Raw genomic sequence first — 14,262 nt, 5'->3', positions numbered from 1 at the left:
GAGGCATTCGGCTTTTTCACGTGCGGTGTCAACTGTTTAGCCGTTTGAGGTAAGGGAGGGGGTGGAGGGGGAACAAACACCAGTAAATACCACGTCCCAAATTTGTAGTACTAGCAACGGTACCCGCCCTATGGGCGGGGCTTCAATTGGGAGGCCCAAATGAAAAGGCAAAATATCAGAAATTGAAGGCTTTTTTATTTTAAACGATTCATATAAACATCTGTTAAATCATATCACACGCAAATCATCAAAATCTAAACAGTATTTGTAGAATTTGAATAAAAGCCACATCACTGTTCATATCGGTAAATATTATTCCATCGTGTTTGGAAAAATTGGGAAAAAATTGGAAAAACAATACAGACTATTTTACTCCAGGAGATCCCAGCATTACCCACCCAAAATTTCGTTGCGATCGGTTCAGCTGTTTTTGCGGTATCTGGGAACAGACGGACGGACAGTCATTCGGTGAATTATAGTAAGATAGTAGTGAGAGCCCCTCCCCCCCCCCCCCCCACCCGCCCCAATCGGGCTACTCCGCCAGCGAGCCTTGTGGTGCCCATGTCACCTAATATTTGCGTTGATTTTCCTCCTGGTAGATAGGATAGTTAGAGGGATTAGTGGGCACGAGAGGGATAGATTAGATAGTAGGGCTTAGAGGGACAGGGAAGTCAGGCTCGAGTTCATTTAAATGGACTGAACGGGGTAAGGTTAGTGCAGAGGGACAAGTGGGGCAGATAGTTTAGGTTAGGGCCAAATCCGGCCAGCTGATCTGCTGCTAGGGCTCGTTGCTGCCCCCCACGATAAAACGAGCCAGCCATACCTGCCGGCCCGGTTTGCCTCGCCATGTTTGCCTTTGCCATGCCTGGCCATGTCTTGCCATGCCTTGCCCGTTTCCCTGCCGCACTTCTCACGCCTCCCCAAACACTGATCATGCTTGAGAGACAAGGATCCTGCATGTGGCTCATCATTTCACTGCGTAACAGAGGCCAATTGTGGCCGTGCCGACCGACTGTCCGACGTTCTGAAGACCAGCGATGATTGTATGTGGTGTATAGTTTGAACCCACCTGGTCACGTGTATAGATAAAAGACTGAATTTAAAATTGTGATAGATACGTAGGAATATTTAGTTACACAATGCATTACATTTGATTATTTTTCTTAGTGGAGATGCGTATGAAAAATGTTGCACTCAGGGATCCGAGAGGCCAGGTAATCGTGTTAAAGGGACTACACCTGACGTGTGCTGCAGCCGGCACACTCGGGACGAGCCTGGTATGGAGCAGGGGATCATGTTACGGTTTTTGAAGACCCCGGGGAGACACATAACAACACGTAAGGGATCCCAAACGTAATTATATCCGCAGTAATTTTGTCCAACTAAATTCACTCTCCATGTGCATCAACGTTGGACAGAGCAAAAAAACAGCAATAAATAAAACATAAGGTTAACTTGCTGAAGAAAAACATTTGCATGAAAGAATAAATAAAACATAAGGTTAACTTGAAGAAGAACATTTGCATGAAAAAAAAACAAAAAAACAAGGTTAACTTGCTGAAGAAGAACATTTGCATGAAAGAATAAATAAAACATAAGGTTAACTTGAAGAAGATTTGCATGAAAAAAAAAATAAAACATGAAGGTTAACTTGCTGAAGAACATTTGCATGAAAGAATAAATAAAACATAAGGTTAACTTGAAGAAGAAGATTTGCATGAAAAAAACAAAAAAAACATGAAGGTTAACTTGCTGAAGAACATTTGCATGAAAGAATAAATAAAACATACGGTTAACTTGAAGAAGAAGAACATTTGCATGAAAAAAATAAAACATAAGGTTAACTTGCTGAAGAAGAACATTTGCATGAAAGAATAAATAAAACACAAGGTTAACTTGAAGAAGAAGAACATTTGCATGAAAAAAAATAATAAAACAAGGTTAACTTGGTGAAGAAGAACATTTGCATGAAAGAATAAATAAAACATAAGGTGAACGTGAAGAAGAACAACATTTGCATGAAAAAAATAAATAAAACATTAAGGTTAACTTGCCGAAAAAGAACATTTGCATGAAAAAAAATAAACAGACGAGAACAAGATGATGAATAAGGAATAAAAGTTCTTACCGGTTTGAAATTTTCCTTCTCAACCTTCACCTCAGTTTCCCACAACGCCTGTCCATCTGTGAAAATGCAGGTGAGTTGAGGTGGCTTCCTCTCTGTGGCTTGACACCATCTACCTGTCTGTGCCCTGCCCTGAAATCCCCATCACGTATTCACTCGCACCCTCTACCTGCCTGTACCCAGCCCTGAAATCCCCATAACGTATTCACTCACACCCTCTACCTGTCTGTGCCCAGCCCTGAAATCCCCATCACGTATTCACTCACACCCTCTACCTGTCTGTACCCAGCCCTGAAATCCCCATAACGTATTCACTCGCACCCTCTACCTGCCTGTACCCAGCCCTGAAATCCCCATAACGCATTCACTCACACCCTCTACCTGTCTGTGCCCAGCCCTGAAATCCCCATCACGTATTCGCTCACATCCTCCACCTGTCTGTACCTAGCCCTGAAATCCCCATCACATATTCACTCACACTATCTACCTGTCTGTGTCCTGCCCTGAAATCCCCATAACGTATTCACTCACACTATCTACCTGTCTGTGCCCTGCCCTGAAATCACGTATTCACTCACACCCTCTACCTGTCTGTGCCCAGCCCTGAAATCCCCATCACGTATTCGCTCACATCCTCCACCTGTCTGTACCTAGCCCTGAAATCCCCATCACATATTCACTCACACTATCTATCTGTCTGTGTCCTGCCCTGAAATCCCCATCACATATTCACTCACACTATCTACCTGTCTGTGTCCTGCCCTGAAATCCCCATCACGTATTCACTCACACCCTCTACCTGCCTGTGCCCAGCCCTGAACTCCCCATCATGTATTCACTCACACCCTCTACCTGTCTGTACCTAGCCCTGAAATCCCAATCACGTATTCACTCACACCATCTACCTGTCTGTGCCCAGCCCTGAACTCCCCATCACGTATTCACTCACACCATCTACCTGTCTGTGCCCAGCCCTGAACTCCCCATCACGTATTCACTTACACCATCTGCTTGTCTGTACCTAGCCCTGAAATCCCCATCACGTATTCACTCACACCATCTACCTGTCTGTGCCCAGCCCTGAACTCCCCATCATGTATTCACTCACAACATCTACCTGTCTGTGCCCAGCCCTGAACTCCCCATCACATATTCACTCACACCATCTACCTGTCTGGACCCAGCCCTGAAATCCCCATCACGTATTCACTCACACCATCTACCTGTCTGTGCCCAGCCCTGAACTCCCCATCATGTATTCTCCCCATCACTCACACCATCTACCTGTCTGTGCCCAGCCCTGAACTCCCCATCACGTATTCACTCACACCCTCGACCTGCCTGTGCCCAGCCCTGAACTCCCCATCATGTATTCACTCACACCCTCTACCTGTCTGTACCTAGCCCTGAAATCCCAATCACGTATTCACTCACACCATCTACCTGTCTGTGCCCAGCCCTGAACTCCCCATCACATATTCACTCACACCATCTACCTGTCTGTGCCCAGCCCTGAACTCCCCATCACGTATTCACTTACACCATCTGCTTGTCTGTACCTAGCCCTGAAATCCCCATCACGTATTCACTTACACCATCTGCTTGTCTGTACCGAGCCCTGAAATCCCCAATTCACTCACACCCTCTACCTGTCTGTACCTAGCCCTGAAATCCCCATCACGTATTCACTCACACCCTCAACCTGTCTGGACCCAGCCCTGAAATCCCCATCACGTATTCACTCACACCATCTACCTGTCTGTGCCCAGCCCTGAACTCCCCATCATGTATTCACTCACACCATCTACCTGTCTGTGCCCAGCCCTGAACTCCGGATCACGTATTCACTCACACCATCTACCTGTCTGTGCCCAGCCCTGAACTCCCCATCACGTATTCACTCACACCATCTACCTGTCTGTGCCCAGCCCTGAACTCCCCATCATGTATTCACTCACACCCTCTACCTGTCTGGACCCAGCCCTGAAATCACGTATTCACTCACACCATCTACCTGTCTGTGCCCAGCCCTGACCTCCCCATCATGTATTCACTCACACCCTCTACCTGTCTGGACCCAGCCCTGAAATCCCCATCATGTATTCACTCACACCATCTTCCTGTCTGGACCCAGACCTGAAATCCTCATCACGTATTCACTCACACCATCTACCTGTCTGGACCCAGCCCTGAAATCCCCATCACGTATTCACTCACACCATCTACCTGTCTGTACCGAGCCCTGAAATCCCCATCACGTATTCACTCACACCATCTACCTGTCTGTACCTAGCCCTGAAATCCCCATCACGTATTCACTCACACCATCTACCTGTCTGTACCCAGCCATGAAATCCCCATCACGTATTCACTCACACCATCTACCTGTCTGTACCTAGCCCTGAAGTCCCCATCACGTATTCACTCACACCATCTACCTGTCTGTACCTAGCCCTGAAATCCCCATCACGTATTCACTCACACCATCTACCTGTCTGAACAACAACAACATGCATTTTAAGGCCATTTTCCCTACGAGAGCGGGGGTTAGCCTTGCGGTCCCCATGACAATCTTCTCCATCTTGCCATATTTTCTGCATCTCTCCTTGTTAACCCCCTTGCCCGCATTTCTTCTTCCACCATCTTTAGCCAAGTCTTTCTCGGTCTTCCCTGTGCTCTACTTCCTGCTACATTCATTTCCATCACTCTTCTCAACCAGTCACTTTCATCCTTCCTCAACACATGACCAAACCATCTCAACCTGTTCCTCTTCACAGCATCAATCACAGGCTCAATTCCCATCATTTTTCGCAATTCATCATTTGTCTTCCTCTCTCTCTCAACGATACTCTGCACATCCATCGAACCATTCGCCTTTCCAACCTTCGTTGCTGCTCGACGTTCATTACCCATGTCTCGCTCCCATAAATCATAACACTTCTCACACATGCAGCAAAATTGCAGCATACACCTTTCCCTTCAGCTTCAACGACACTCCCCTCATCAGCACGCCACTCAGTTCCCGAAACTTCTTCCATGCACATCTCACTCTAGCCCGTTGCCGAGTCTGATCCACCTTCTCCATTCAGCATGTCTCCGAGGTAGCAAAATGTTTTCACACCTTCCAGCTTCACGCCGTCTCCAAGATCCAACTCAACATTTCCTCCATCTGCAGCTCCCTCTGTGCACACCTTACACTTGAATGGAGCTGCCACACTGGTTAATGACCCTCTCAGACCACTACATTTTTGATGAACCCACTCAGCGCACATTGTACATTGAATGGAGTTCACTCCGACACCATTCCTGCACACAGCACAGGGCCACTTCCCAGTTCTTTCCACCTCACCACATGCTTTACCACTTGCCATCACCTTCGTCTTTCCGATATTCACCTTCAGACCTTTTGTCTCCATACATTCCTTCCACTTGTTCATCTTTTCCTTCAGTCCATCCATACTTTCCGCAATCAACACCAGATCATCTGCATACAACAACTCCCACGGTAAACCCTCCTTTCCGTTCTGAGCGAGCACCTCCATCACAGCTACAAATAGTAGTGGACTTAGTACCGATCCCTGATGCACTCCCACCTTCACCTCAAACTCACCACTGTTCCCGTCCTTCGTCCTTACAGCTGTGCGCGCTCTTTTGTACATTGCCATCACTACTCTGATCAACCATTCCTCCACTCCTAACTTCCTCATTGCCCATGTCAATACTTTGCGTGGAACCCTATCGAATGGTTTCTCCAGATCAACAAACCCAAGAAACAACTTCTTCCTCTTCTCCATGTACTTCTCCTGCAACTGCCTCACAATAAAAAGCGCGTCTGTCGTTCCTCTTCCTGGCATAAATCCAAACTGCATTTCGTCGATCTTCACTTTCTTCCTTATCCTCCTCTCCAACACCCTTTCCAATACCTTCATTCCATGCTCCAATAACTTTATCGCTCGGTACGAGCCACACTCTAGAGGGTCACCTTTCCCCTTGTATAGAGGGACGAGGGTACTCAGTTCCCAATCCAATGGAATGCCTTCTTTCACCGCCAGATTACAGATCTCTGTCATTCTCTTCACACCCCAACTTCCTGCTGCCTTCAACATATCTCCCACAACTCCCGTCGGCCCTCCCGCTTTTCTACTCTTCATTGCTTTTATCCTTCCTCAACTTCCTTCTCAGTTATCTTCTCTGTCGGTCCGAAAACTGGCTTACTCTCTATGTTGCCATCCCATTCATTCTCTGTATTCAACAGCATTTCCATATATCTTTTCCATCTTCCTTTAATTCCATCTGGGTCCACAACGATTTGTCCCACTTCATCCTTCAAGCAACTCACCCCCATCACGTCACACCTCTCTTTCGCTATCTGCTTTGCAATCCTGAATGCTGCTCTCTGACCCTCTTCCGAATCCAAGCGTTCTCCGAACATTTTCCTCCATGCCTCCTGCGCCTTTGCTACCTCTTTCTTTGCAGCCTTCTTGGCTGCCTTATAACTTTCATGCTCTGTTGTTTCTGCTCCCGTGCCCTTCGCCTTCTGCCACTCCTGGAACTTCTTCCTCTTCTCGTCAATCCTCTTTCCAACTTCATCATCCCACCACCATGTTTCCGAGTGCCTCGGTGGTCCTTTTGTCCATCCACAATCCACATACCTCACCAACGGCTCCCAACAGACTAGCTTTCATTGACATCCAACCACTTTCAAGCTCAACCACATAATCCTCTACCCTACTCAGCCTCTCTTTTAATGCCTCCCTTACTGTCACCTCTTTCAACCTCCACACCTTCATTCTCGGTTGGTACTTCACCCGCCGAGCTCTCCTCGCACCTTTCACCCTTATGTCGCAGACAACCAAGTGGTGCTGTGAAACAGCCTCCTCCCCCGGGATCACCTTTGTGTCCCGGAGGTGCCCCCTATCTCGCCGATGCACCATCAGGTAGTCAACGGTTGTCGTCGACCCACCTGACGTGTATGTAACAAGCTTATTATCCTCTTTCTGGAACTGAGTATTACAAATCAACAATTCAGCTCCATCAGCAAACTCCAAAATCCTTTCACCTTCTCCATTTCTCACACCATATCCGTAACCCCCATGAACTCCCTCAAAACCATCCATACTCCTTCCCACATGTCCATTTAGGTCTCCTCCTACCACAACAACTTCCTCATCTTTCACGTTTTCTATCAGCTTCTCTATCGCACACCAAAACTTGTCCTCTTCATCATTCTGACCAACCTGCGGAGCATATCCCGAGATGACGTTCACCAAGAGCTTTCCAATCATCATTTTCACCACCATCAACCTAGCACTCACTCTGGTCACACTCACCACACTGTCTACAAACTCCTCAGAAAACAGGACACCAACACCATTCACGCCCTCCAGGCACGCTTGCCACACAAACTTGTATTTCTGTCCCTGCCTACCCTTCACCATTCTCACACCACTTTCCTTCCATCTCGTCTCCTGCACACAACATATGTCCACTCTTCTTCTGACCAATACTTCCACCACTTCTTCTGATCTCCCTGTCATTGTCCCTACATTCCATGTCCCAAACCTCAGAAACCGATCTCCACTTCGGGCTGTACCCTGTCCATATGTAGTTGTAATTGTCCTCTTTTTGAGGCAATGTTTTTATGGCCGGATGCCCTTCCTGACGCCAACCCTCTTTGTCATCTTACGAAACGCAGGGATGCGGTGTACCTATTCTAATCCAGGGTACACACTGGGAAACGTTTAAAACATGGAAATTCTGGGGGGTGTGGGGGGAGGCATCACGGCTGCGGGGGCCCCGTCAGCACCACGCCACGTTTGCCCGGTCAGTACCACCTGTCTGTACCTAGCCCTGAAATCCCCATCACGTATTCACTTTCCAACCAATGTCTCTCTCTCTTTCTTGCTTCTTTCTGAGTTGCTCACCTGTCCGACGTTGGGTAAGGACAACGCGTGAGTCCGATGAAAAGTTTGCTCCACGTAGCGTTAACTGTGTTCCAGCAGGTGGGAGCATCACAGGAGAGAGCGAGTCGAGAACGGGAAGTTCCTGGGCCGAGCGTTGAGCTGAGGATGGTGAAACGGGGGTCACATGGTACGGAAGAAGTGCAGAGATGAAAAGTCTGAGATTATAACATCAGGACAAACTATGTTCACTTTGAGACTAGTTTGAGACCCATCGTTCATCCAAATGGAATCGTCAACCTGTTTACCATTTGCATCACAGATTATTAGGGATGTACGTCCACATCACTCGGACACACGAGGTTCAAGAGTAATGTTCCACAACGTACAGCACTCTATGGGTGTGGAGGCGACGAGCAGTCCGGTGGGAGCAGATCCAGGCTGTGGAATGGCCGTACGGAACGCCAGTCGAACGCGCGTGTTCTTCCGTCCGACGTCGGTCTCACCGCGACGTAGCTCAATGTCCGAGTTCCGCAACTTCAGGATTCCAGCGCAGTCGATGCTGAAGGTACAGGAGAACGTAGCAGCATACACCCGAGGCCCTCACAAAGTCTTCATCATCACGTTCTCGTCATACATTAGGTTGGTGTCATTTACGTTGATCATTGCTTTTATCCAATCACTCCGTCTCTCCTGCCCCTCGTTATACCGACATCCGGAGAAGCATGCACCTGTCTACAGGAAGAGCGAATACAAATAGGATCAGTAAATGTGACTCACGCAGCTCGCATCCCGTCCTGAGGCAGCAGCGGAAGCTCCAACACCTTCGTCGACCCTATGACGATCTCGCGGCTTGGCGTAGCTACCGATTTACCTGTGACTCGATGCACCTGTGTTTGGAATTAAAGAAATGACGTCACAGGCACTTGTGAATTTCATTACAGAAGAGCGAAAGCAAACTGTCCGACTCCACGAGGTGAGGACAAAAATCATATAACTTAAAGATGATGTTTGTGGAGCAACTGTTGTTAGGAAAAGGGCCTCACTTGGTAGAAGGGGTGCGCTCGAAGTGGCCTTTCGTCCGACGTTGCAATGAAGACCTGCAGAGCTAGTGGGCCCTCAGAATAGCCCACAACCTGTGCAAGAACGCAGGTCAGGAGGTCACGCTAACTATTCAAGTGAAAACAACGTGAAGGAAAACAAAGCATTGCAGACAGAGGAGTTCAATCGGTGCGGCTCCATCCCCCCCCCCCGCCCGACTCGTGGTCTAAACATCAGAACGTGGTGCCAAGTGCTTGGACTCACGCTGACGACGGGATGGCTCCCACCCACGGCCTTCACGGCCCCCCGACTGCCCTCGGTCTCGTAGTGCGCTCGATGGTGCGGTCGCGGCTGCACTTCTAACTGCAGTTCCACTCCGCCGCTTGCCGACGGCAGAGGCCACTCAAGGGGAGGGAGACCCTCGGACCTTCACCGGTCGGTGAGAGACGTGGAAGGAAAAGAAGGACATGGATGAAGATGTTATCACGGTGAAGGTGCAACGGTTCAGAAAGTCTGAAAGGACTTGATTGAACTCTGAAGATGTACAGAGACCAATGCTCACGGACTCCACTAGAAATATAACGCAGGAGGGCAGCAGGGCTGAACAAGTACAGGACAATCGGACGAACATCGACAAACAAAGAACAAATGAGAAATTGAAGTCATTCCTCCAATGAGGAACCTTTGAAAGACCAGAGGTATCATGGACTAACACTTCTTTGGCAATAATAATAATAATACTTATGATTAATTTATAACAGGAATGAGAAGATTTCTCTCACCCTTGGAGGGCTTGAAATTGTGGAGATGTAGGTGGGGGGCGCTGAGGGGGGACAGGCTTGGCCTGATACCAGGAAAAGTGAGGGACGGTGAGGAAAGGTCCAGGAGAGGGACAGGTGTTTTGCCCGCCCAAGGGGGACAACCCATTCGACTCGTTTGCTCCATCTATGGGCTGATGCTCTGCGTTTGGTGGATGAAACTCTTGGGAGCAACGGCGGGTCTTGAGAGGCAGATCATTGGCAGGGTCTTCCTCTTCTGGAGATGAGATCTACGGAGGAGCAATTGTGGGAGAAAATAAATAAATTAAAACGTCAACTTTGTAACAGGAATAATTTCCTAAATGGTTTCATCAAAAAGCAAAGCACTTCAACCATCGTTTTATTGTCTCCTGGAGATGTTCAACATTTCACTCCGACAGTTTCACGTTCACAAAAACATTTCTCCTACTCCTCGTTTTTCCTCAACAACAACCAGGACGTAAATCTTGTTATTACGATGGATGTCCATGTTGAACTTTTCCACAGTGATCCAAGGCTCAAGCAGGAGCTTGTCCATAAATCACATAACACATTAGGAAGGGATAAACAAAGCAACACAGCGTGTGACAGAGACGGACGAAGCAACACAACGTGTGACATAGAGATGGACAAAGCAACACAACGTATGACATAGAGATGGACAAAGCAACACAACGTATGACATAGAGATGGACCAAGCAACACAACGTATGACAGAGATGGACAAAGCAACACAACGTATGACAGAGATGGACGAAGCAACACAACGTGTGACATAGAGATGGACAAAGCAACACAACGTATGACATAGAGATGGACAAAGCAACACAACGTATGACATAGAGATGGACCAAGCAACACAACGTATGACAGAGATGGACAAAGCAACACAACGTATGACAGAGATGGACGAAACAACACAACGTATGACAGAGATGGACGAAGCAACACAACGTGTGACATAGAGATAGACAAAGCAACACAACGTATGACAGAGATGGACGAAGCAACACAACGTGTGACATAGAGATGGACAAAGCAACACAACGTATGACATAGAGATGGACAAAGCAACATAGAGATGGACATAGCATAGAGATGAAAGTATGACAGAGATGGACATAGCAACACAACGTATGACATAGAGATGGACAAAGCAACACAACGTATGACAGATGGACAAAGCAACACAACGTATGACATAGAGATGGACAAAGCAACACAACGTATGACATAGAGATGGACAAAGCAACACAACGTATGACATAGAGATGGACAAAGCAACACAACGTATGACATAGAGATGGACAAAGCAACACAACGTATGACAGAGATGGATGAAGCAACACAACGTATGCCATAGAGATGGACGAAGCAACACAACGTATGACAGAGATGGACGAAGCAACATAATGTATGACATAGAGATGGACGAAGCAACACAACGTATGACAGAGATGGACGAAGCAACATAACGTATGCCATAGAGATGGACGAAGCAACACAACGTATGACAGAGATGGATGAAGCAACACAACGTATGCCATAGAGATGGACGAAGCAACACAACGTATGACAGAGATGGACGAAGCAACATAATGTATGACATAGAGATGGACGAAGCAACACAACGTATGACAGAGATGGACGAAGCAACATAACGTATGACATAGAGATGGACGAAGCAACATAACGTATGACAGAGATGGACGAAGCAACACAACGTATGACAGAGATGGACGAAGCAACATAACGTATGACATAGAGATGGACGAAGCAACACAACGTATGACATAGAGATGGACGAAGCAACACAACGTCTGACAGAGATGGACATAGCAACACAACGTATGGATTTGAACCTGTGATCCCAGCGTCATGAGCCAAGTGCTCACATGGGAATAGCAAACTGGTGTTTTTCTTCTACAAACTTAAAACTTCACAAAAGGAGGAAAGCATACGACTGAATCGACATAGACACGACAACCTCACAGACTAGCTCAACGACTGAATCTACATAGACACGACAACCTCACAGACTAGCTCAACGACTGAATCTACATAGACACGACAACCTCACAGACTAGCTCAACGACTGAATCTACATCGACACGACAACCTCACAGACTAGCTCAATGACTGAATCTACATAGACACGACAACCTCACAGACTAGCTCAACGACTGAATCTACATCGACACGACAACCTCACAGACTAGCTCAATGACTGAATCTACATAGACACGACAACCTCACAGACTAGCTCTGTGACTGAATCTATATGGACATGACCACCTCAGGGACCAACTCGATGACTGAATATACATAGACACGATAACCTCACAGACTAGCTCTGTGACTGAATCTATATGGACATGACCACCTCAGGGACCAACTCGATGACTGAATATACATAGACACGACCACCTCACGGACTAACTCGATGACTGAATCTTCATAGACACGACTACCATACAGACTAGCTCAACGACTGAAGATTCAATCGTAGAGCTAGTCCATGAGGTTGTCATGTCTCTCTAGATACATAGACACGACAACCTCATGGACAAGCTCAGAGTATGTTCACTCAAACTAAACACAGAACATATGACTGAATCTACATAGACACGACAACCTCATGGACTAGCTCTGTGACTGAATCTACAAAGACACGACAACCTCACGGACTAACTCTACGACTGAATCTACATAGACACGACAACCTCACAGTCTAGTTCAGGCTATGTTCACTCAATAACGATCAACAGGATAGATAGTTTGCAACGCGCATGCCCATTACCTGTTTAGTCCTGTAATTGAGTCCATTACCTGTTTAGTCTTGTACTGGAATCCATTACCTGTTTAGTCCTGTACTTGAGTCCATTACCTGTTTAGTCCTGCACTTGAATCCATTACCTGTTTAGTCCTGTACTTGAATCCATTACCCGTTTTGTCCTGTACTTGAGTCCATTACCTGTTTAGTCCTGTACTTGAATCCATTACCTGTTTAGTCCTGTACTTGAATCCATTACCTGTTTAGTCCTGTACTTGAATCCATTACCTGTTTTGTCCTGTACTTGAGTCCATTACCTGTTTAGTCCTGCACTTGAATCCATTACCTGTTTAGTCTTGTACTTGAGTCCATTACCTGTTTAGTCCTGTACTTGAGTCCATTACCTGTTTAGTCTTGTACTTGAGTCCATTACCTGTTTAGTCCTGTACTTGAGTCCATTACCTGTTTAGTCCTGTACTTGAGTCCATTACCTGTTTAGTCCTGTACTTGAGTCCATTACCTGTTTAGTCCTGTACTTGAGTCCATTACCTGTTTAGTCCTGTACTTGAGTCCATTACCTGTTTAGTCCTGTACTTGAGTCCATTACCTGTTTAGTCTTGTACTTGAGTCCATTACCTGTTTAGTCCTGTACTTGAGTCCATTACCTGTTTAGTCCTGTACTTGAGTCTATTACCTGTTTAGTCCTGTACTTGAGTCCATTACCTGTTTAGTCCTGTACTTGAGTCCATTACCTGTTTAGTCCTGTACTTGAGTCCATTACCTGTTTAGTCCTGCACTTGAGTCCATTACCTGTTTAGTCCTGTACTTGAGTCCATTACCTGTTTAGTCCTGTACTTGAGTCCATTACCTGTTTAGTCCTGTACTTGAGTCCATTACCTGTTTAGTCCTGTACTTGAGTCCATTACCTGTTTAGTCCTGTACTTGAGTCCATTACCTGTTTAGTCCTGTACTTGAGTCCATTACCTGTTTAGTCCTGTACTTGAGTCCATTACCTGTTTAGTCCTGTACTTGAGTCCATTACCTGTTTAGTCCTGTACTTGAGTCCATTACCTGTTTAGTCTTGTACTTGAGTCCATTACCTGTTTAGTCCATTACCTGTTTAGTCTTGTACTTGAGCCCCCTGGTTTTGAGGCAAAGGGATTGATGGATTGATATGTGCATTCTTACCCCGAGCCAGTTGTCCTCGGTCACACTCCCGCGCGGTGAGGCGTGAGGCGAGGCACAAGGCGAGGTGTGAGGTGAGGCATGGGGAGAATCAAACGGTGAGCACTGAGGTGACGGGGAACGGCGAAAACAGCTGCCCGTGGAACGACGGCGTTTTCCACTGGGAGACCCGGGACGAGAGCCGGGCCATACGCCCGGACGCACTCCGAGCAGGTGCTCGTCTGAGAGGCTGTGTCGAGGTGAGGCACGTGGTGATGGCCAAGGGGAGAGGTCTGAGAGAAGGGAGTTCGGTTACACAAGACCGGTGAGGAGTATCTTCATATCCAGAAGTGGAATTACTTTCGGTTCAAACGGCACAAATATTTCCTGTCACTGCAGCAATCGTGACGTTTGTCACCAAACAACCAATAGGAGCAATCTCAGCGACGCACGATCATTCAA

General features: G+C 47.0%; 1 protein-coding gene across 1 annotated transcript in view; it reads right to left on the bottom strand.

The window, feature by feature from the left end:
* LOC137426616 (nuclear factor of activated T-cells, cytoplasmic 1-like) overlaps positions 1 to 14,262 on the bottom strand; it is a 98,458-nt gene that overhangs the window by 18,609 nt on the left and 65,587 nt on the right. Inside the window, exons 3-10 of the mRNA XM_078779220.1 lie at positions 13,825 to 14,093; positions 9,849 to 10,114; positions 9,331 to 9,493; positions 9,072 to 9,161; positions 8,806 to 8,915; positions 8,415 to 8,587; positions 8,050 to 8,187; positions 2,129 to 2,184 (exon numbers count right to left, since the gene is read on the bottom strand). Of these exons, the coding sequence (XP_078635346.1) occupies positions 2,129 to 2,184; positions 8,050 to 8,187; positions 8,415 to 8,587; positions 8,806 to 8,915; positions 9,072 to 9,161; positions 9,331 to 9,493; positions 9,849 to 10,114; positions 13,825 to 14,093 (1,265 nt within the window). The remainder of the gene's footprint in view (positions 1 to 2,128; positions 2,185 to 8,049; positions 8,188 to 8,414; positions 8,588 to 8,805; positions 8,916 to 9,071; positions 9,162 to 9,330; positions 9,494 to 9,848; positions 10,115 to 13,824; positions 14,094 to 14,262) is intronic.

This window comes from Myxine glutinosa, chromosome 5, assembly GCF_964187855.1.
Source record: "Myxine glutinosa chromosome 5, kmMyxGlut1.1, whole genome shotgun sequence".
In the NCBI taxonomy this organism is placed as follows: domain Eukaryota; kingdom Metazoa; phylum Chordata; class Myxini; order Myxiniformes; family Myxinidae; genus Myxine; species Myxine glutinosa.
The sequence above is the reverse complement of the archived record's forward strand: the minus strand, read 5'-3'. Positions and strand labels throughout refer to the sequence as shown.